Source organism: Micropterus dolomieu, linkage group LG01, assembly GCF_021292245.1.
Source record: "Micropterus dolomieu isolate WLL.071019.BEF.003 ecotype Adirondacks linkage group LG01, ASM2129224v1, whole genome shotgun sequence".
NCBI classification, from domain to species: domain Eukaryota; kingdom Metazoa; phylum Chordata; class Actinopteri; order Centrarchiformes; family Centrarchidae; genus Micropterus; species Micropterus dolomieu.
In genome coordinates this window covers 37,802,480-37,827,261 of record NC_060150.1, presented here as the reverse complement: position 1 = coordinate 37,827,261, position 24,782 = coordinate 37,802,480, and the positions used below count along the sequence as shown (strand labels likewise).

The 24,782-nt window shown below is 41.2% G+C and overlaps 1 protein-coding gene across 18 annotated transcripts in view; it reads left to right on the top strand.

Annotated features, from left to right (window-relative positions):
• Window positions 1–24,782, top strand: part of LOC123982980 (sickle tail protein homolog) — a 111,920-nt gene that overhangs the window by 67,856 nt on the left and 19,282 nt on the right. For 16 of the 18 annotated variants that reach the window (XM_046069130.1, XM_046069094.1, XM_046069040.1 and 13 more), the window contains exons 3-5: window positions 16,247–16,436; window positions 19,744–19,942; window positions 20,949–21,042. In XM_046069130.1, the coding sequence (XP_045925086.1) occupies window positions 16,247–16,436; window positions 19,744–19,942; window positions 20,949–21,042 (483 nt within the window). Of the gene's footprint in view, window positions 1–769; window positions 939–9,891; window positions 9,911–16,246; window positions 16,437–19,743; window positions 19,943–20,948; window positions 21,043–24,782 lie in introns of those variants that run through there. The other 2 variants (XM_046069140.1, XM_046069120.1) reach the window with 2 other exon arrangements.

Genomic DNA, 24,782 nt, shown 5'->3' with positions numbered 1-24,782 from the left:
TATATGTCTCAGTTGTTTTGGAGCTTTTACTGGTTATAAACTGTGCCTCAGTTTTTTTATAAGTCAAGTGAGTTGATGGGTGGGGTGGGGTGGGGGCAGCGCATACTACACTATAGGTGGACATTTGGTTCACCTGGTCATTGTCTGTTCGTTTGCTCCGGGTCAGAGGAGACAAAAGGGAGGGGCAATCTGGCTTTGTAGCCAAAACAATCGAGGTAATGGTGAGACTGGCACCGAGCCACAGGGGAGCTCCAGGCAATGGTACGAGGCATTGTGCAAGAGGGATTTTGTGTTCTGTTTTCAGACTAGCCCACACAGCCTGCATACATGCAAAGTGAACCCTTTTCATGAGCTGCTGTTTCAAGCCACTGCTCTGAACTGTGAATTTGCATGGGTAATATCAGTCAGTAGAGTTTATGGTGTCATGTTACTCCAAGCAACTTGGTTGTGTGTGTGTGTGTTTGGGGGGTACATGTGTGCTTATGGTAGTGCATTATATTATCTACTAATCATGTATTAAAAGTATATGGCCATCTGCTGTTATTGTCCAGTGCAGGAAAAAGCAAAGCAGCAGTTGTTGTTGAAACTGAGGTAGTCAGACAGGTAAGTTCAGCTCCGGACTGGGGTGGAGTCAGAGTTGCCATAGTGACTCGTGATGTCACCGCTGAGGGGCTCAGTTTACTTGTAGGTGCCTGCTGAAGCGAACAGGCGAGTTGAGTGTGCGTGCGTGTGTGTGTGTGTGTGTGTGTGTGAAAGAGAGAGAGAGAGAGAGAGAGAGAGAGAGAGAGCATGAAGGCTGCGCAGCAGAACAGGCGATGGATTTGAGGATTGTCTGGAGGCATGGCTCTCTGTAGTCCGCGGAGGAATAAAAATAAACTTTTCATACAGACGGAATAAACATCTCACATTAGCCTTCAATCCGGACTAAGGGCAAAAAGGTAGGATATTTTGCTATTCTTTTTGGAAGTCGGTGCATTCTCAGACATGATTCAGAACACCAGTATGTGCCATTGTGAGTACTAACTATTACATGGATTATTGCGCTTTTTATTTAGCAAAGTGTCCAGGAGTGTTAGTGCCGCCTCAGACAGAGTGTACACCAGCGTGGCTGTCAGGTGCTGCAAAACTTCAAAGAAGCGAATGCAAAACTTGGCGCACCACTTTTATAAGGAACGGTAGGCTAAATGAAAAGTCTTTGAGCGCAGCTAATTTCTTCTCTTCATTTGAGTTTCCTCACACGGACGCTGAGAGCCTGTGAATCATCCACAAGGTACAATCACCTGCAGCGCCACATAACCTTAACGAGATGGCAATTATAGGCTATAGCCATAATTGCAAAGCAAATCATCCACTGCTAACGGAAGTTAGGGGGTTCTGTCATAACAACATGCTACTATCTTGCGCGATATTGATGGTTATGATTATGGAGACAATATAGCCAGTAATAACTGATTGTTACGCCATTAGTTGGTGCTATCAGTGGTTCAGTGGCTTAATGTTGTTATTATGCACATAGGGTATATATATTTCACCAAATGTCTCAGATGATGTGAGTCATTTTATATTTCTTTAAAATGTTTTTTAGTATCCGTTAAGTTTTAAAAATATGTCCAGAATGATTTTTACAATGTATATCTGTCAAATGAAACCTGTGGTGCATGTTGCCATGGTTTCACTTGAATATACCTTAATGACTCTTGTTGAATTTATCAGCTTTTAGTTGCTTGTTCACTTTGTCACTCCTGGCATACAGCGAATGTGTTATTTCGTTGACTAATTTCAATGCACTTTGGAGGTTAATTTGTTTCTGGGATTAGATGCCATCATATTGCCTTTGATGTATCCATGATTGCTGGATTTGTTCAGCATCACATATTGTGCATGTTTTTATAACGCCAACTCCTGGTGCATACTGTTGCAGGGTTTTAAGAAGCAGCATGAGGAAGACTGTTTTCCTTTGCTTATGAAAATTATGTTTTGGGTCATTCCAGGGTCATAGGGAATTTAGTTTGGAACTTACTGTCCTTATTAGCAGGGGATTACGTGACAGTTGCTTTCTTATTGGTAGGCCTAGATAGTTTTATTCCAGTTTGTGTAGGCCTAATTATAAATTACTTTGAAGGTCGTCCCTTAGCTGCTGAAACAGAAATAAGACGAGAGAGATAGAATGATCGTTGGTGCTGACTGTCAGTTTGTGAGACATGACACTTTGAGATGGATTTTTGGAATGAAACTCCTCATATGTTATTCAGATGTTGTGAGTGAGATTTGAGTGGCGATGGCTCTTGTGAATATATCATTTCAAGGGAGAAGATACGAGATGCTGTCACAAAACAGACCGGGCTGAGCATGAATTTCTGGCAAATAAATGTAGCGCTGAAAAAAAGATGATTGAAGACTCTGTCATAATCTAATTCAGGATGTCAAGAGGAATGCAGTCATTCACTGCTAATATAAATAGCAGAAAATTAAAATGGAACACAACAAAAATAACAAGTTCATTGTTTGTCATTCGGTGTCCTGATGAGGTATAATTAATCTGCTTTGAGGAAAAACAACAAGAAAACAAGTGGAGTGGATGTGAAATCGGTGATGGATAGCGAGGAAGCAAAGCTTGCTGCAGTTTTCACACAGACGCAAAAGTGCCGGCCATACCGGAAAGACAGCATCAGTGGCAACAGTGCATTTCTTTCTCAGAGGTGAGAAAGAAATGTCTCCAGTGGTTTGAGTTACAAAGGCACAGATTTATCAAGGTCAAGCGGAGGTTGGGAAGATGATATCGTTTTCTGAAATGTGGATGAACCTACTCCACCCAGCGTGACCACACACACACACACACAAACTGAGTGACTTCTTATATAAGGTGCCCCTCAATTCTTCCTTCGTCTTCTTCTGTGATCCTTAAACCCGCAACAAAAGCTAGTGGTTTAATTTCCTCCTCTCCTCATCCAGGCCTGCAAAGACCTGGATCCCACCCAAGGGAGATGATATCCCATTGGCCTGACCGCCACCCATCCTCTCACTCCTCTCTCACTCTGCCCATGGGGCTTTGATGAGCACAAACAAAACCGCTTGACCGATCACAGACACACATGCACGCACTGAATTCCCTCCTTCCGCCTATGTGTCAATGTCTGTGTGTGATGAGCTGTGACTTCCTAGGCCAACGGTTTCTCTGCAAAGCGGAGCGGCCATGTTAGGACAGCTGTGTGCAGCTGTGGGCAGCAGACAGACAGGTCCACTGCCCCCAAACTGTGATAATCCATCGGTTGATGAGAGCACAGATTATGGTAACAGTGTGAGTGTCAAGATGGGTAAACTGTTTTCAAGTGCTCACGGTGTAGTTCGCAGTATGTGGTTTACTGTGTAGGCGGGCTGTGTATTTGCTGAATATTTCTATGCACCAATCAGAATTGAGCAATACGAGAATCAGATTTTGATGACAGTCTCTTTGTTTCTGGTGCCAGGAGGATACGATGAGTTTTTGATTAAATGGCTTAAATCTCGATTATTTCTTATTTAGTCACAAATATTTATTATCATAGAGGAAACACTTAAGGTCAGTGTTTTAGACAACTTTTCACTCAGGTTTTCAATCACTTAGGGCCAAATACTATGCGGTTGGTTGTGATACAATATTGATAAATTGGCACCAGTATCACTTTGTTTTCTGTACTTAGCCAGAGGTATGTCTTGTCTTTGCTCCAGACATTTTAACTAAAAATGCTGTTTTTGTTGTATTGTTTGTTTAGTTTGTCATTGAAATGATGGCACACATAGTGAACATGTTAGTGGTTGTGTGTTAAAACCAAGCTGTACAACTCTTGAAATTGAAAGCATGTCATCCAATGCATTAAATGAATGCAAGATACAGTATGTATACATGTTTGATCTATTGTAGATAACTGTTTTGAAACACATAATGAATAGTTGTTGGCAACGTATCATGACAGTATTGTACCGTGTTAAGTTAGGATTTCCATCCCCTATAAATTTGTAACTCTTTTCCAGTTATGTTTTGTATACAAGACAGGCAGATCCTCTCTTGATTTGTTTGCTCAGGGGAAGTGTGTTGTGGTCAGCAGGAATAAAGTTTGCCAACAAGCAAAGGCAAAAGACTGTTTATAGCGGATATCCCAAATCTCAATATGTTACTCGATGGTGTGGTGATGACCTTTATTGCTTGATCCATCAAAGTCAAACTACCAACATGTTTTTTGCTTTAAAATGGAAAAGCTATAGAGGAAAGGGATATATGATAATAATGATAAACTCTTTTACTTTGTAATCCTTTCTAAAAGCAGCTACAAGGAACTTTCATATTATGTTGATTTTGGCAGCCTCCTGTTCCCACATCTAAGTAAGATATAGCTCAGTAGCAACATGTTACAATATAAACCAGTTGAATTAACGTTACAGTAATGTCCACCGTGACCTATACCTTACATTCCATGTCTCGCAATGTATTTTATAAATAAAATAGACATATTACATACCTGTCTTCGAGGAAGAGGGCCAATTCTCTCCATCTGTTGAATGACCGGCCAAGGCTGACTTGGTGTTTTTAAGCTCTAACTATCCCCTTTTCTCTTTTCTGATCCTGCCCCAGAATCAGCCATAATCACAAATATAATGTGAAAAATGAACTTCCTGCTAACATTGTATGTTAGTCAGTTAAATGTAAATACAGGCTCTTCTGGTCTGCATGCTGTCTTTTAAAATACCTAGATAGAAATAGCCCATCGTCTCGCTGATGGTCTAGTTTGCTTATTTAGGTCGTATAGAGGCATCAGTATTAAATTGCAACTGTTTCATAACCAGTTAAAAACTCCTTGTAGCATTCTTAAATAGATTTTATGAAGACATGCCATGACTCTGTTGATAATTGCAAGAGGGCAAGATAAAACTTTTTAATGGGAGCAAATTGGAAGAAGTCATGGAAAAGGATCACACAGGAAGAGATCCCTTTTCAGTAGTTGGGCAGCAAATCAAAAGCAGATCAGCAATATAAATTAAGCGTTTGAAAATGCTGCATTTAGTAACAACACCAACATAAATAAGATGGAAGGGTGCACAACATCTGCACCCTCCCACCATTCCATGTTAAACAAGGTCACATAAATACTCTTTTTTTATTATTATTATAAACAGTAAATGTACTGTAAACGCTCCCTCTGAGTCTTTTTGAGGCATTGCAACATTTGCCCGGTCCCCCACATATTTCTCTCTGTGGGCTCCTGGCCCTGTTACGCTCTTGCTCCTCAGGCCCAAGGTCGGCTAGATAACACTGGCTCTGAGCATGCATCAACTCCCCGCAAGAGATCTGACCATGATCAGAGATGAAAAGAATAGTGAGGGAGTTTTGGGGGAGTATTCCTGTTCTTAACTAAACTGCACAAAGAAGAAGGATCATTAATTGTCTTCCACTCCTGGCACAGTATTCCTGATTAGAGTTAACAGAGATGGTCTGGTAAGCACACATGAACGTTATTGCATGCTGAAACATTTACACCCATGTGATATTTTCACAAAACACCTCTTTGTCATAGTCTTTGTTGCACATTGTGTCTGAAATCACACAATCAGACACTGTATGCAGCAGGTCTGCAGCAAAACATCTGTTTCTAATCATCGCACCTCCTCCACTGACCATCAGGAGCAGGAGCTGGACTACTTTTAGTAGCCACCCCTGCATGAAGTGACACTTTGAGAGCTACCTTGAGTAACACAAACAAGAAACACAAGGTTAACGATGTGCATGCGTTGACCTGCCAGTTAACAGGGGTTATGTGGCAGGGGTTGGGTTTTAGGGGTGTAGCACCCCAACTGAGAGGACAAGTGGTCCATTGAGTTGCACCAAGACTGTATCTAATCCCGAGTGTGATGGGAGGGGGGGTTAAGCTGCTCTGACAGAAGGTCCTGATGGACCTGCCTCTGATCACTGCTCATAATGAGTCAAGCCAGACAGAATTTTACACACTGTCTCACACGCAGTGCCAGTGTGTTAATCAGACCAGCTAATCAGGTCTGAGCTCTGTGCTATCCTGCATCATAACTGAGCTGTATTAGCCCAGGCTTATGTTAACAACAGAAGTCGGCGTTGTCTTTTATTGTTGCTCCTCTGGTTCAACATGCAGGTAGTCATTATGAGGATCCAGAAAAGTTCAGATTTTCATGACAGATTTGCAGACAAAGGAGGTGAAATTCTGGGACCTCTTCAACCTTACACCCTGACATTCCTTTGGGACAATTAAGACCATTTGTCAGTACAGCAGTTTCTGCCTGAGAAGCTTCTTCTGAGAATCAGTGCTTGACTTACTCAATCAGCTTGACTGTCTTCTTGAAAAACTACTAATTAACTAAATTATAACAATACATAGAAGGCAAACAAGTAATGACAATTTTAATATAAATAACTACTATTTAGTTTATTTCCATTTTGTAGGATAGCATTAATTGACTTACCTAAAATAGCTTAAAGAGTAGAGGCACAGTATCTCCAGGTCCTCCTTGTAAGCATGCACATATGCATGGTCACATCTGCACATCCATGTTCTTATGTATTAAATAATGTCAGAAAGTAGTTTCTAGTGGCTGTAGCTTATGTAGACTATGTAGCACTGCATCAGCATTATGTAGTAGAGGAAAAAACACATGAGTTTTAGATGTATTAATATAAGAAAAGTCATGAAAATCCATATTTGCATAGAATGCCACTTAATAACAGAAGATTAGTTTCACTGTCAGTAACTGACTGACTAGATCAAGGAACTAAGTGACTTAATGAGTAGCTAAGCTAATGGGCAATGGACACAATCAGAGTAGGAAGATAGATGGACTGCCATTAGTGGGACAACTGTTAATATGTTTGATATATTGGCAAAGAGATTCTACCTTTTATGTCCCCCAGAACCAAATGGGGAGAAAGCAAGAGGGGCGTTTCCTCTTGCTTTCTCTATCTGTACCTTTGCTTTGCAAGTCTTTGCATGCAGCCCGACATCTGGACTCTGCCTTAGGCCAAAGGTATGAACCTAACTTCAAAAGGCAAAGCAGAGACAGAGGCACACCAGGATGATTTCACCACTGACAGGACCAGCTCCAAGCATCTGGCTCAAACCTTATTTTGATCTCCTGTGCTTTATTTCCAGTTGGGCCTTCTTATTGGAGATAAATGGGTGGCATGTGGGTGTGGGTTAGAGAAAAGCATTGCAGAAACTTGGCTCAAAGTCAAAAGACTTATTTTTCTAAATGTTTAAAATGTATTATCAACAGACAGGACGAGTATGCTGGTTTTTCTTTTAACGAGATAACATAGATGATAGGGAACACCTGGAATATGAGTAAGTATACAGGGGAAAAGTATATATTTCAGTCATCAGCAGCTAATGGATTCAGTAATAAATCTGACTATTTGATAGAAGTGGAGCATGTGCTGCAGTTTATCATACCAACTCCTCCTCAGGTTGACACCATAACCTACCTCAACTATGGCTCATGTTTTACATATATTCACATTCATGTACGTGCAACTCACCTTGCTATGTTTTGATTTTTTTGCTGTTTTACACAGTTAGTGTTAACATTGTAGCTAACAAAACAAGTCAGCCATGAGCCTGAAACTCAGTGGGGGGTAAACTTGGTGGTGATTTTGCAGCTTAAGCACCAATGGGTGCTGTTCTTTATTAACAGTGAGAGATGGAGTTTCACAGCTTATCACATATGGATGACTAATTCATCTAGAGCTGAGAGGTCAGGACTGTGTGTGTCTGTGCATCTATGTGTGTGAGCAGTGTTTCTTATGATGTCTCTCCAAGGTCAAAAAACAGGTCACTTGGGTCACAGATGGATAATGAGGAAAATGCATGTTACTACCAGTCAGCCAGAGTAAAAAAAACAAACAACTCACAGTAATAAAAGTAAGCATGACACGTAAGCACAGAAAATAGTCAAGTATAAAGTAAACAGTAGCTGCATTTACAAGACAGTGATGTGTTGCGGATCATGTTTTTGATAAAATACAGAAACATTGGATGCAGCTCTATCAAGCTTAATTAAAACCTCAGTTTATTACTGATTATCTGACTGTTACACACACAGACGCACAGAAAAACTCTCCTCTGTGAGAGTGGGTGTAATAAATCTTAGGCTCAGTGCAGGAACGTATGTGGTCCTAAGTGACTTGTTAATTAGGCATGAATAGCAAAGCCAGCCATTATCAGGGCTGGTTTCATGGAACAAAAAGGAGACGTGACACTTGACAAAATACAGTGATTTTAAACCAGCCAAGACTTCCAATTAATTTTTAGCGAATGAAGGTGCAAAAATGGAGTTTAGCTTTGCCATTACTAAACCCCTTTGATCACATTAAATTATATGTGAGTTTATGTGTGTGCAACATAATGTAGAAGATGCAATACTCCCATTTCTCTGGAGAGAATAAAGCCCTCTTTGTTTTGGTGACCACAGGCTCGGAGCCACACACACATCCACATCCACACATTCTCAGATATACACCCACAGAGGCTCAAATTAGACCTGGAAGCTCTTTTTTACCTCAGGAAAGACACTCTCTGGAGACAGACCAGGTTCAAGTGAGGACGTGTCAAATAAATGGGCCTTCTGAAATATAAGCATGGTTTTGTCCACCATGTGTATATGGATGGGTGGGCTCTTTTTGTTTCGCTATAGAGGAATATCCAGTCCTCTGTGTGTGTGTGTGTGTGTGTGTGTGTGTGTGTGTGTGTGTGTGTGTGTGCGCGTGTGTGCGTGCGTGTGTGTGTGTGTGTGTGTGGAGAGAGATAATTAATCGGACATTTAGTGTGTTACTCTGGGATGATGTGTGTTCAGAGCTGAAAATGTGTCTTGCTCTTGATGGAGTGATATTGAAGGGCAAGTCTGGACAGATCATGTCTCCGCAGCCCCGTCAGCAAATATTTTGCATGTATTTGTTTGGTATGAGAGACAATGAACGAGAAGGGGTGAGCGACTTTATGTGTGTACACTTGCAAATCATTGCACGCAAGACTAGTAAATGATCTGCCAGTCCGGACATGTTATTTTATGTAACACCTTGACTTGAACAACACAGCATCCTGTCAATAAAACTTAGCAAAATGCTCTTCCTGTAATGATCCTAACATTCACTATCATAAAATTTGCACAAAAACAAACTAGGAGTATTTCAGAATGGCAACCATGCATATGTATACATTGGTATTTGGATGTGTGTCCACGCATTGGGTGTGTCCGAGTGTGTGTGTTCCAAAGGACAAGGGCCTGTTGGGTATATCCGGATCCCTAAGGGTAGAGCTGGGTCTTATCTCCTCAGGACACAAGTGTCATCTATCTGTCTTCAGCCACAGCCTTAGGGCAGAGAGATGGAAGCAGAGATTGGACATGGGGATTAGTGTTGGAGCTGCTGTTTTAAGATAAAATGTATTTTTTTTGACGCTGAATGGAAACTTTATGGAGTTTTTAAGCTGTTTCAGGGATCAGATTTTCTACTCAGTGGCTGCTGGAATAGCCTGCAAATAAGGAATATTTGAACGTCATGATTCTTGCAGACACCCCAAACTCTCTAACACAATCTCTGTCTCACACAATGGTGCACAAATGCAAAAACGCAGACCTACAAACAATGACTTTCCCCTGCTGTCCTCCGGCTGTGGCTTGTTTGTATTGTACTCTTGGATAGTTTGGGATGTGGGGCGGTGTGTGCATTGGATGGGGGGGCATCCGCTGGGAGGCAGAGCAGAAAGGGAAGGGAGCAGGACAGTGCTGTTGTACAGAGCAAGTGCCACAAGTGCTAAAATAACAGTGGAGGAAGAGACCCCGTTTCCCTTAAAACCAGGGAGTTTCCAGTCTCACATGGAAGTCACTGCTGGAAGGAGATACTCACTGGTCTGATATGGTAAATGCTACCTTCATGCATTTTAAGATGATTTATAACACGATGTTGCGTACAATGTTTTTAAGTTATACTGAACATGACATTTTTTATTTACATGCTATTAAAACTGGCGAGGCAGTACCAGTTCAAGACAGCATTTTCTTCTCCACAAACTCACATTGGCTGTTATATTTGATGGTAACGCAAAGTTGACTTTTGTAACCTCGATCATTCAGAGGAGGGGGTGATGTCTGCTGGTGATAACCGTGACTAACTCATGTATGCGTGAGTGGATGAAATCAATTGGATGGTGTATCTCAGCTGTTGTAAATATCCCAAGTGGAGAAAGAGATAGTCATCTTGCCTCCTTTCTGCACTGGGTCAACAGGCACAGTATTGTGTCTTTTGGGATTATGCACTTCATTTGCAAGCTGACTGACTGATCTACTTGATTATGTTAATGTTTTATTAATGAGATGGTAACTGCTAGTGATCGTTTTTCCTGTACATTTCTGGCATGGTCGGTTGATCATAAACTTGTAGATTGCGGGTCTTGAACTGCCGCAACTTCTGCAAGTAGCTTCACCTTCACCGTCAGCTTTGACTGTGGATACTATAAAGTCATCACCTTTTAACACACCAATTAACAAGCAAGCCCATCTCTGAAAGGTCATCTGGGGATTTGGATGAAGGGATTAGAGGAGGAATGCATCAGCGGAGGGAGGGAGAGAGGGATGCGGTAGCAATGAATGGGAATGGATGACTAGGGGATTTCAGTATAATGTCATTAAGGCTAGGGGAGACAAAGGATGATGGTCTGTCCACAGACAGCATACGGACGGAGTGCTGACTGGTTGATTGACAGGGGCTTTGTGCTTCTAAGTCGAACAGAACTGCAGTGGCACTGAGTTTTAGACCCACACAGGTGTTTTTAATGAACTCTCGTAGGTTTGTGCCAGCTATTTGAACTTTTATTTCAGTAGAAAGACTGTGACACAGTCCAACCTTTTAGACAATGCTAAAAAGGAGGACAGAACTGATTTAGTGTTTTCCCGAAGGACACAAATACTAAAAGCATCTTCCTCAAATCCAAAACGACATAAACTAGCCAGACTAAATGCTCTAAGTGGAATAACGGTCAGAAACAAATTAAGGAAGGGGTTAACAGTCTGCAGAGACAACCGTCTTCTGTTTATGTGTTTGCAATACAGATCAGGCCAGGTAATTACAGTTAGCTCCATTTCCGCTCCCCAGAGCCTGGGCCAAATTAGCATCTTAAGTGGAAAGCTGTGCTCACAACACTGAGCGTTTGTGTTTAAAGCCATACAGGCTTCCGCCTCTACTCTCTTGTTTACATTCTTTCACATCTGGAAAGACAATATAGAATGAGTGAATGAAACTTGTTTCTTGTCTGTGTGTCTGTGTATAGACAGCCTATACAAGTATTTGGCTTCTTTGCCTGACTTGGACTGAAACTCACAGTGTAAAGTTTGTCACCGTAAGGTGATTGCAGAGATGGCAGGAGAATACCCTATTTTTTTAAGGTGAAAGCCAGGAATTGTTGTGAGAAAGCCATTATAACCCCAAATACAGTATGTTGATTATACAAGAAAGTAGGCACCATCAGTGGGCTTTGTGTAGGCTGGCAGCAGGTGTGGTGTAAGACACTCTGGCAGTTTTAAAGGCTATGGCTATACTTAAATCTCCATGAGTGACACAGCAAGCTCCTGGTGTGAGCTGCCATTATTCTCAACAATCATGATTTACTCTAATCGCCCCATCTCAGCTCTGCATGTCAGCCTGTCTGTCAGGAGCTGCATGATATAATGTAATCTGTTCTGCTTGGTGAAATCATGCAACATTGTGCCTTCAGCTTGAAATGGCTCTGTAATATTCAAGACAGGCGACAGGTAGCAATCAAAAGCACCCATACCATGCATGCATGCTCACGAGGAGCAGGTGCAGTGAGAAGTGGCATTCTAAGAGTACAACATATGTATAACACATGTTATAGCACTGACCAATAACATTTGAATATCAAATGGGGGAAATTGGGGAATTCAGACACACAAACACAGACCTGTGCTTACTTTCTAATGACAGCATTCTGTTTGTCAGGCCACTGTTGCATAAATGTTTTCAGGATGTCCTGGGTTCGGGTCAGATTTTCTGGAACAATGGCCTGACTCACTCATGCACGCACTCAGTCTCTCTTTGTATCTCTCTTTCAAACACACAACGAACAGTCAACCCACATTTGAACTACTTACTTTCTTTTATCTTTATTTTTTTTGGTTGTTTGCCTCATCATCGCGTGTCCACATTACATTACACTTGACATCCATTTAATATGAAGGTGCTGCAAGCGATGTTCAAGACAATGAGGAACGTTAAGATGCACAGTGCAGTGCCTTTGTAAGCTAGTGCTTGACAGCCTGAGGAGAAGGTTTGCTGTAACAGAGTAGTTTGCATTTCCAAGCTACACAGCATGAGCATCTAGATAAGGCAAATTCTATTGAGTTATTTCAAGACCTGCTCTACCATCCTCGTATCATGGTGAGTATTTGACACAGGTCTTATAATAATAACCCACTGGCATCAGCTACAGCACTTCACAGACAACTGACTAATGTAGTAGACGTTCCTTCTCAATAGACCATATTCCTGTGTATAAGAAAATATCGGTGTCTCAGTTTCACATTCATCATAGCTGTCAGAGCAGATGTGGCGTACAGAGGGAGTCTCTGCTGAAAAGGAGAATCATAGGCTGTATGGTTATGACAAAAGAGGGGGAAATCACTGGTGTGGAATGTACTGTAGGTGTGAGCGGGTTGAAGCAGGTTTTTATAGTGCTTATCAGCGGTTGGCTTGTGGTTTTCACATCTGGAACCTGAAGTGGGAAGTGGTTAGCCAGGACAGGAAGTGGCTTTTGATGTGAGGTATCCCGACAATATCATACGTAGCCACTGTCAGAGTGATGATGCGTGCATGCATGAGAGAGAAGGAGGGAGAGAGACAGAGGAGTTCATCTGAGCGAAACTGTTGACCTTTGAAGGGGACACCTCATTTGTCTGATGTGGATCGGTGTGGAGTGGTTTCACTTAATTACCCCTTTCCACAGGGAGGCATAAGGTCTCATTTGCAATTTCCTCCACTGTTATATGTGACTGATTCCACTTTAACTAACTTTTTCTCCTGTAGAATTCTTCTCCTGCTGTCACATTGTTTCTACTGTACCGTTTTCCAGAGATTTGGCAGACGTGGAAAGGGGATCATCCCTATGTTCCCAGGGTCCTATGTGTGTCTCTTGAACTATGTAAGAGATTGGTAAGGTCTAACAATGCAGTTCATTTCAAACTGCAAAAGAACTTAAGGGAGATGGACATTTGAAATTAAGTTTGAATGGTAAAAATATGTTCAGCCACTGTGGAAATATTAATGTCTAAACTCTTGCCTGCAAATTTGAGGGTGTAGGTTTCAAGTAGAGTTTAACATCAGTAAGCTGTATACGCCGTAGGTGGGTTATTTCAACATATTCAAACAGGAAAACATACATTGAACATATGACCTAGGGAAAAACATTGCTGAGACATGAAACCCTTTGAAATATCTCCTTAATGTGTCACATTAAGAGGATATTGAGATGGGGAATAGTACCCTGAGAGCAAAGAACCCTAGGAACATACAAGCAACCGTTTTAACTAGCGTACTTAAAGCAAGACTAAGCCACTGTTATAAAAGAAAAAATAACACAATTCATACTTCCTAGGCAATAAAATACACCATTTTTAAATTCTTTACTCTCAGGGCTTATAGCTTATATTAACTAATGTTAGTTAATGAAGGCAAACTTTAGGTAGATTTTTGCAACTGACATACTAACTTTATTACTTTTCCCTAAATTCTCTTAATGCCACTCAACATTTTAGCATATCACTTTTTACAGCTTGTATCACAAAAACAAGAAGTTGGCAAGTAAGTTACATAGTCTTGCTTTAACTACAATTTTGGTGTATAGGCCTTTTTTTTTATCTCACTCTTTCCATTATTCCATATGAAGCTACACATGAAGTAACAATTCCTTCCAGTTGTAAAAAATTAAGAAAATTAGTTTTTCAAATGTATATGTTATACTGATTTCATATTTCAAGCAAAAAATCCAGTAAACTCATAAAACATGATAGCTAAGTAAACTTTTGTCCAAGTTAAAGTTTGAGTGCAGGTTCTTCTTCCTCTGCTTTGGTATTTAAGAAAATATTGGATTATGCTGCCAGACCAGTCTGACTTAATTACTACCTACAGTTGACGAAGAAAGCCAATATGATTCAACATTCTCAAGGGTGAAACAGTAGCATATGAGAGGACAGAACAGCGATGTGGGAGGGCTGTTTGGACCCACCGTCATTGAATACGCTCATAAATCATTCAATGTTGAGATTAAATTTCCTAACACATGTCTGGTTTCAGGTGACATGTCAACTCCATGTGACCCTTCTGTTTTAAAGGGTGACTATCATCACGTATTTGCTTGCAGTTTTGTTCTTGTATTTTTAATATGCGTGTTGCTGCCTAAGGATATTTTAATGGAATTACAGTAGTTGAGTGATGGCTCAGCAGTTTTGCCTGCTGTGTCAGGACGTTGCGAAGGTGCATCACATAAATGCTCGCACAATTTGACTCAGCAAATATCACATAGGGATGAGAACGGTGATGATTGGAAATGCTCCGGGGATATTGCATAATAATGATGATGGCAATTAATGCAAATGTAGAGATTTTTAAGTGGTGGGGTTTCCAGGATTTCTATGACAGTACTCATTAAACTCAAGCAAGGGATTAGAGGAGGAAAGAAAGTGGTGAGTAGTTGTAAATGCTCTCTGCTGATAGATTGGGTTGAAGATACCTTAGCATGCAGGTTCTCCTTTTAGCCTCTTTCTACTTTTCTTTGCTCTGCTGTTGACATTGATTTGTTTCCATGGTTCCTCTGTTTTGTTTGATGACCATTTCTTTTTCCATCTCACCCTCCCACTGGCATTTCTTAGCCATTTGCTTCATATTTTCTCCTTCTCTCCTCTTTTCTCCCATCAGTCTTTACAGGGCATGCTCTCCTCCCTTCACTCTGAGCTTGACATTCAGGGGTACTTGATGAAAATCCAATTGCCCCACAGAGTTAGTCAGCCTTTTATCTTATCTGCATGATGCTAGTGTGTGTGTGTGTGTGTGTGTGTGTGTGTGGTTATGTTTGCATCCTCACTAACATCTGCTGTGAGACCATGTTCCCAGGCCTGGTGCCCCGTGTCTCTTAACGGCTGCCGTGCTGTGCCTGCCAACCACACTTGGCTGCCAGGCTAAACCAGTTCTGGCCATGAAAGCTCCTACAAATGTCAACTGCACTTAATATAAAACGCTTACATTCTTTATGTGTTCGTACGTGTATGAGTGTGAGAGAAGATCAACACGTGCATGCAGGTGTGTTCAAGATAACCTGGTGGACCTGGCCTCGTGTCTCTAGCTGCATTAGCGCTACAGCACCACACTTTTGCTAGGGAAGAAGAGCATTTCATAAAGAGCCCAGTGTTCACTGACCCTCTCAGTTTGAGTCCCGCCTTGTCCCTGTGGGGCAGATCACCTTACAGCACTGCACAATGGCTCAATGGGCCCTGTAGTCTTGTCACACACCGTCTTATTGTAGCTGTGACTTGACAATGCCACGTCATGCAGATCTGATTACAGAGAAGCTAACTGATATTTAAGTTTTGATGACACAATCCCTGATCCCTAATCAGTGGTTAAAAGGAATTTCTTCTTCTGTATTACACACATTGTAGGTTTCTGTTTGATCTCTTTCAGTGTGTCATCATGCTGGGTTTGAACTATTTGAAAACTCCTTCTAACGCTGTTAGTATCATTATTAAATCAGGCTCTGGCTCATTCGGCTGCACATGAAATGTAAAAGTTGAGACTCCTGTACAAGAAGCTTCCTTATGCTTGATAACTTTTAGTGTGATGATGTGCTTGTGGTACAGTATTAGTGTTAGACATGTGAGCATGTGTCGGTGACATACAGTATTAACACTTCTCGGCACTTCTGAATGACTGCAGTCTTTTGGTTTATTTAGTTGTGCTGGAGTCAAGCTCAAAGTCAACATCAAAGGTGCATATCTTCTACATTGCCAAAGAACGAGATTCAGTGTTATTTTCTAACTCCACCAAATGCATCATATCTTAAAGAGTTTGCTTGTCGCACATTGAGAAATTAGAAAGCTTTCTTATGTCATTTCAAGAATAAAAAAACCATGCATGTACAGCTACTGTATGTACTTAACGTGTTATGTTTCTGTGTGCCTCCCCCTCCAGAGCAGAAGCCCAAAGCACGGCCCCAGTCCACAGCCTGGCGACCAGGTTGATCACCTATCCCTGGCCTCCCTGGAGTCACTGGACACCATGTCTGAGGCCGACTCACCCACAGCATTCACCCGTGGTAGTCGGGTTCGTGCTAGCCTGCCCGTGGTGCGGTCAACCAACCAGACAAAGGACCGCTCGCTAGGTACGATGTGCATTAGGCTGTTGGGTTAATGATAATTCAGGCAGAGCATTTCATATCTGGATTAGGTTTTGTTGCTTTTAGTTGATCAACTGTCTTGTAATTCTGTTTCTCTCTCAGATTCCCCAAACTGGCAGTATTGTTCCTTCTATCTGGTCCATTAAGAACTTATTGAGAATGAAGACTACATCTCAAATATTAAAATTGACTTTGTGAATAGACTGAGGTGAAAGTGATTTGACATTAATCCTCTTTGGATAACCTTTTAGCGTAATGTTAGCATAACTTTAGAACACTCTGAAATAATTCCAAACCACACCATGATCTTACCGTTTCACCTTGTCTTTTCCTCCCACTCCATCTATCTTCTTCTCTCTCCCCTCCCTCATCTCTCCACCTCAGCTCACAGCTCAGTTTTTTAATTAGAGTTCATTTCCTCTGTAGTGAAAGATTAGGGAATCCATCCACAATGTGCCATCGTGTTATTGACAGGATTAGAAATGGGTCGTCTTATCAACGCACATGGTGCTTCATTTGCATCCATATGCAGAAACGCTGTAAGTTTTGCAGAATTAGGGTTCTGCATTAGAGTGAGAGTGGTAGAAAGAGTTTGAAGACTCCCCAAACTAAGTGTAGAGTCTGTAATTTTGGATAGTTTTCAAAGGTAGCTCACAACTCAGCAAGGCATCGGCTGCTGGATAATGGAAAAGCGTCTGAGTGGCACGCCTTTTGACCAAAGTGAAAATGAATAAAACTATAGGGTGCCATTTTCTACACCTTTCTGTGCCAGTACTGAAGCAAAGCATTCTGCATTGCTTGAGAAGCAGAAATACAAAACATGTTTTTAACAAATATATTTTACCACACATGCATGCCCATACACATGCGCGCACGTACACACGCTCCATCTCTCTCTTTCAAAAACATCAGGACAAAGCGTTGTGACAGTGGGGGTTATGGTGTGATGAAAGGGGAGGAGAGAAAAAGGGGCACCACTTAACTACAGTGTCCCTCCCACATCTTTCACACACACACTCACACACGCGCACACACTTGCAAACACACAGGCACACACTGCGCTGGGTCCCAACGGACATTTCGGGCTCCTTCTTGGGGCTTGTACTGTAGGAGTTGTGGCGTGGTCTTTTCCAGAATATCTCAGACTCAGCAGAAAACAGGAAATCCTTAAAACCCCTAATGTGAGTATCAGATTTAATCTAGTGTTCGGGATCAAGTGTATTGTATTTCAAGCCATCTATTTGGTGGTTCTAATGTAGCATTTTTCTGCTTTTTAGATGCATTTCAAACTTTGTGATAATATTAACGGAGACAGGGTGAGATTTTTCACGATTATGCTTAGTTCAAACTTTTGTGTCTCAGTGGAGAAATGTGGAAAACTCAAAAGCTCAGACAGTCTGCAGCACTGTGCCCATTTGGTCTGGAAACCCATTGGCCATTTGCTTCCAATCCTGAGTGAAACCAGGCGCTCAGGAATGTAACACGACTCTTAGTTAGAACTGAGCTCTTCATCTTCGTTGCAGCAACTAAAGAATTCATAATCATATTCATAATACACCCTCAATCAATGGTGCTTTGTCATCAAACTCATTTGCTTTATGCTTTAATTGCTAACATCTGGATGAAAACTAGCCGACTGTTAACATAACAGCTCTCAGGGGAAAGATGAAGGTATTCTGCAAACGGGCACTTTGTTAAGTTATTACGACCCAGAAACCCAGACAGACCAGAAAGAGCAATGATAGACTCAGCAATTTTATTTCCTGGATTTGCCCTCTCTCCGTCTCACTCTCTCTCGTGAAGCATGTAGGATCTTGTATAATATTTCACCAACATCTGGTAGCTTTTACTGGCTCTGTCCTTTTATGGGGTTACACCAAGTAAAACCATACCTCCTTTCCTTAAAACCAGCTATTTTCAGTGCACAAATGTAAAAGTGACATTGAAATGACTGATTTATGTATAGAAACAAGTCTTTCTGGACAATTGTCATGAAATATAACTCAACATAATTAGAAGAGAAACACAAACTTTGTTCTTTTCATTAAAGGTCTGTTGTTGCTACACATAACCCCTATAAAGATGAGTTCCATGCTGTTTTGAACAATGGATCTGAGAACAGAAAAGTGCTTTTTTCTTTCCCCTGGCATTGTTTATACAAGTGCAGTGTGGGCGTGTCCCTAAATGTTGTGGGTGAGACATCTGTCTTTCCAAAGCACTGTAAAGAAGCCACGCCTAGGGATCAGAGGTCCAGGCTTTGGTCTTATTGATGCACAACACAGGCCTCCTTCTGTCCCTCATTCCTGCCCCAACTCACTAAATATCAAGTAATTTTTCTGGAATATAGAGTAATCTGTCCTCCATGGATTACACAAAAAGGAATTGAGTGGCAGGTTTAGTAAAATAACATGTGTAACAAGTGTGCTACTGAAAGTCTGTTTATCCAGGAAACAGTTCCAATGCTTTGTTGTTCTTTGAGGGTAAGCTTTCATTATGAAGCCCAATTCAAAAGTTAAAAAAAAAATCCTAACCAAGAAAAGGCGCCTTTAAAGGACAGTTCACTATCCACATATTCAAATACTCAAGGGGATGTATGTGTTTTCCTCTGTTTCAGCTGCTAGAGTTTGATGGTATAAATGGTACACCAGTGGAAATATGTGAAAATAATATGTTTTGTGCTAATTTTAATCTGGCAAAATAGCTGCACTGGTCCAGGCACTGAGCAGCCATTAGGAGACATTGTGATGTGGGCAGGGTGCCAACTGTGTTTTCACAGGTCAGGAATGGCAGAGGAAAAGCTGCTTTTTATTTAGATCATGTGTTGGAGGCTCACCCAAACTGCAGTATGCAGGCATTTGTGTTCGACAAATTCTGTCGTGGCATTGTTTTCTGTTTACTGTACATTAAGCCCAAATGATAAAAACTTGCTGAAAAGGGTGCAAACACAGATTTTGAGAATATTCTTAGCAGTCAGCTGCTAACTTTGGTTGCTAAGTCAATACTTTATACAGCATCTTATGACTAAAAGCCCTCCAGTGGTTCCAGAGGTTTTTACTGTTAAATAGCTGCATGAAGTGTGTCTGCATAAACAGATTAACACTGCAAGATGCACTGAACTTCTTTACAATGTGAAAAAACAGTCAGATTACAAGAGAAAGAGTGAAACAAAACTGTGTATCACTACTCAGCAAGGTGGGAAAATCACGTGCCTGCCTTACTAGAAAGATTTTGTAATTTAAAAGGAAGTTTACTTCTGGCTAATCACCCTACTTTCCCTGCTTCCTGTGTGTAGGTGCACTGTACCTACAGTACGGGGATGAGACCAAACAGATTCGCATGCCTAATGAGATCACCAGCATCGACACCATCAGAGCTCTGTTTGTTAGTGCCTTCCCGCAGCAGCTCACCATGAAGATGCTGGAGTCGCCCAGCGTCGCCGTCTACGTCAAAGACGACATGAGGAATATGTACTACGAGCTTACTGATGTCAGGTAAAGATGTACAGTTGTGTGTGATAAAGACGGATACATATATTGCGTTAACAGGACATCCAAGGTTCATAATACTCCATAGTTTCAGCCTTTCCTTTTTCCCTCCCTGAACACTTCCTGTCTCCCCCCTGCACAGGAAATGTCACTGGCCATGAAAACTTCTCGCTTCCTGTTACCCTCATGTTAAAAGTTTGTAGAAAGAAAGTTTTATGGAGATGAAGCCCTTTGGCAAAATGTCTCTGATATACCCAAACAAACTGAAAAGCACCCAGAGACTTCGATGACTTTCCTGCTTGTTGTCCTCTCTGCTCTGGTGAAAGTCTGACTCTAGAAAGTTTGAGCACTGTAAGTTTGCTTTACACATTTTGAAGTCCTTTTATGCCTTTCAGACGGTATTTTCCAAAGTATTGTGTAATGTGTTGTGTATATCATTTACAGACACACAAACACACATACTAGCTCACTGCTTTTTTTGTTCGTTGTACCTTCCTGGTTTGGTATTCACCAGCATGTCTTATCAATAATATTGCAGATTATATGTGCAGAGATAGTATACAGACATTTGTTTTAGTTGTTTTGTTTTTTTCAGAAAAAAAACATTACTATTGAAGACATAAACAACTTTGCCTCGTTTTGTTTTTAGACTTCCTGCCCAAGTGCGATGTGTACTTTGTGACTAATTATTTATCAGGGCTGTAAAAAAAAAAAAAAAGTCATGTGATTCCTTAAGGCTGGTACAGGTGCACCATATAGTTGTGAGGGAGTGAGACCAGCGAAAGAACAACAGATCCGTTGTCCATTTATGTAGTCGAGTATTAATAGATGTTTTTATCGACTTTAGACATTTAGAAGAAATGTCATATAACAGAGGACTGTCAGAGCCACAGTCAGGGTATGTGCCCTTGGCAGGGCTGCTAAGAAGATCCAGGCTGTTGCAGGATCGGCCGCTGTCTGATGGTGATATTTGGGCTGCCTTCTTACCACGGGACACTTCTTCCCCCTACAGGAATATCACAGATCACTCCTGCCTGAAGGTGTACCACAAAGACCCAGCACAGGCGTTCAGCCATGGGCCAAGACCTGCCAATGGCGATGCCAGGGTGAGTACTTAACTGACACGGATGCTAACACAGCAGTGAAATTTATTGCCTCCTTAAAAGCAGTAGTTGCAAGGAGACAACCAAACCTGTTGCCAGATAGTAAGCCCAGCCCCCAATTCGTCTCATTCTTACATCCTGTTTGCAGTTAAGGGAAGGAATGTCCCCCTGCCTCTTCCTAATCTGTTTAGAGGGGGTCTCATATTGTTCTCCCAGGGGCCTGCGATTGGGCCTCACCTATACGCTCTGGTGCAGCTTGCTTAAGGGACAATTGAACTCAAATCTCAGGACTGGTCTCCTTGTTCATTCATCCCCCAATATCAGCTCTAATCTCTTTCTCTTGTTCTGATTCCAGCATGTTTGTTTCCTGCTGATGTAACAAAACTAAAGCCCCAAAGAGCCATTTCCTCAAATGTTCCTCCTTAAATTCACCGCTCTAATCTGCCTGACCCTTTATCTAACCCACTACTCCTCTCTGCCTGCTGCTGATTTCCAGGTGACATGGCAGCATTGTGATACTGTAAAAATTACATTAACCTTAGCCATAATCCTGTTGCCACACACTGTATGTGTCACATAAGTGTAAATTGAAATTGATAAAGTTTATAGGAATGATGAGGCAAACATGATGATGGTTTAGGAGGTCTTGGTTCAGATGGCAAGATGACTTTGAGGTGCTGCAGAAACTCTTTTTATTCTCTGCTGCTGACAGGCGAGGTTGCGTTAGCTGGCTCTCTGTGAATGGAGTCCTTCAAGGTGAAGTGAACAAAAGACATTTGAGAAAAAAAGATGGCAAAAAAGATACAACTCAAAAGGTTAAATGGGAATTTAATAGTGCAAACATTTTAAGAGCAGGAAAGGTTGCAAACTGGTAACAGCAGAAGAACTTTAATTGTGTGGAGCAGATTGTCCCCATCCTTTTTCGTTTTTTTTTTAACAACTCTGGTACATGCTGAATCAGCAGGTTTGAAAAATATAACTTGTAGTGGATGAACTGAAATGCATTTAGGAAAGAGAAGCCCGGCACCTTTACAAGGGATCTTGAGTAAACATTGTGAAATCTAGGCATGAAGTAGAGATAAGCTGAAGAAGATTGTTGTCACTGTTTAACCAAGCAGCAGTTGACACAGATATGAGGTTTGGGTGTGGACCATGACTGGACCTTTGAAATAAATTAGTTAGATAATATTTGTTGCATTGATCCAAAAATATGCATTCTTATGGCAATGTTATAGCAAGCTGCATTTTCCCCTGAAACATACTGGCAAGTTTTAACACTCTTTGCAGCTAAAAAGCTCAGACTTCAGTTTTTTTGTTTGTTCAGTTTGCCTTTTAAAGAATGCTCGAGAGATAAAAAAGAAGTCTTTCTTGGGTTTTTTTCTTGGCAGCTCCTTTTAATAATGAAATAGAAACCCTGGGACTCAAAGCAAAAGGGCAAATACGGCAACCTAATGAGCTGTACACCTGTTCAAACACTTGTTTTGGGAGGGGGGTATATTCACAACTGTTTGGACTATTGTGTGTCCTCTTGTCTTGCAGGAATGACAGGCCTCAGATCAGTTTTAAAGTATCATCTGCAATTACCTCTGTTATTGATCGGAGCTTTCTGGACAAATACAGCTGTCTCTGGTTATGGAAACAAATATCTTGTCTGTCAGTAATTGATTTAAGGTGAACAGATGTACACAGTAACTGAATATGCAGCAGACTGTTAGAACAAACAGGCAATTTCTTGAATTTGAAGCATCTCTTTTGTCATATTAATCTGTACTTAGGAAGAGGATTGCGCTGAAATCAGTGCTTTGCATTCATAGAAGAGCCAGTAGTGGTTTTCAGAAGTGATGTTATGTACACAAAACTGGAGGAGATATTTTGTAAACAGGTTCGGTTATTGGCTAACTTATGTTCCACTTGAAGCAATCCATCTAATTTTGCTATTTATTCAAAATAAAACATTGAATGTTTGTCATGTTTTTACACCACACAAATATCATAATCCGCAGCATCCCATCTTCTTTATTATTTACACAACAGTGTAATGCATCCAGCCATAGAGACAGCTATTTAAATGTTCAATATTCTTTCCCATGAACATTGTAGCACAGCTCCTCTTTATCTGTTTGGCTTGGCTGACTCTGAGGCACTGCAGTTTGTGAATCAGTTTAGGAACCCTCTCCATCTCCAACATGGCAAGAGAGCGAGGCAACTTTGTGCGCTCCCAACAGACATGCTGCCCTCATTATTGGAAGCTTAAGAGCCTGGTGGAAACAGAGACAGAGTCCACAAGGCAAACTCAAACCAAATGTTTCTGAACACGGCCGCTCCCTGGCCTGACATGGTTCCTCTTGTGTTTAGTGTTTCAAGCCTTTGCTCCTCTGTTTTGTCTCAAAAAGTAATTTATTAGCATGTTAGTCAGTGTTTGTAAAGGATATTTTAAGAATGGTTAGTCTTCCAAAGGTGAAACATCTGTTTGGGATTGACACGTGATGCCTTTTGGCCCAAACTGTGCTGGAATTGGCAAAACAGCCAGAATGTTAGCGCTCTGGAGAAATTCCTGCACAAGAGGGCTGCTTTTCTTTTTATGTGTGTGGGCACCTTGGATAATAAACATCATTAGGGTTTGGTGATGGTTTGTAGTGGCTCTGTTCTTTTTAGATTTCCTATTAGGCTATATGTTTTGTTGTTTTGTCAGACTTGTTGCCATCAGTATGCACTATGTGTGCATTCACTGGCAGAAGTTCCTTTGTTATCACAGCCAAGTCTGAGCCCTTTGTTACTGTACACTTTGAGCAGGTGTTGTTTTCCACTTCATAGACACACGTATGTCACACCCACTTTATTGTTCTCTTCACTGTATTAATCTGTATCGGCACTGGGGGGAAAATAAATAGACCAAAACTGAAAAAGCACATTGTGAAAAACAACACCTGAAGTTTTTGAAAGAACTCTGCATTAGGTTTTGACTTGCCTTCTTATGTAGGTGTAACCCATGAGTCATACCTTGGAGGAACAATAGCTTGTTTGTTTGACAGAAATAGAGTTAGACAGAAAGAAAGATGGATTGGATTCGGCCCTGCATGTGACACTCCTCAGCACAGTGTTATCGCACCGAGCACATCACATATCCACGAGCCATAGGTTATCACTGTTTAGACGCTGTATTTCAGTTGTGCGTGTTAGCACAGGGCAATGTTTACTTCTATGGAGAATGAACTCAAGCATGTAAATAAACTCACTCTGTTGTTGTTGTTATACTTCTATAAGTTCTATGCTGGTAAAGTTTCCATTGTTGCCTTTATGAATCAACAAGTGTTACCTCAAACTATTGAGATATTGGTTATAAAAAATTTATTTTTTTCTGCCAGCCTCAAGTGAGAAACGAAAGTAAAATAATGGTAAATGATCCAACTATAACACAAGTAGAGAAGGGCCATCAAGTTAGCAAACTGTCTCTAATGTCAGTTACACTGCAATGCAGTATCTATCTAAAGCTAACATTAACTAAGCTAACATTAGCTAATGTTGCAATGAAGAGAACTATAAAGTGGGTGTGACGTGTGTGTGTGTGTGTGTGTGTGTGTGTGTAAGTGGAAAACAACAACTGCCCAAAGTGTACAGTAACAAAGGGCGTGATAACAAAGGAACTGCTGCCAGTGAATGCACACACAGCCCATAAATATGGCAGCAACAAGTCTGACCAAAGAACAAAACATATACAGGAAATCTAAGAAGCACAGAGCCAC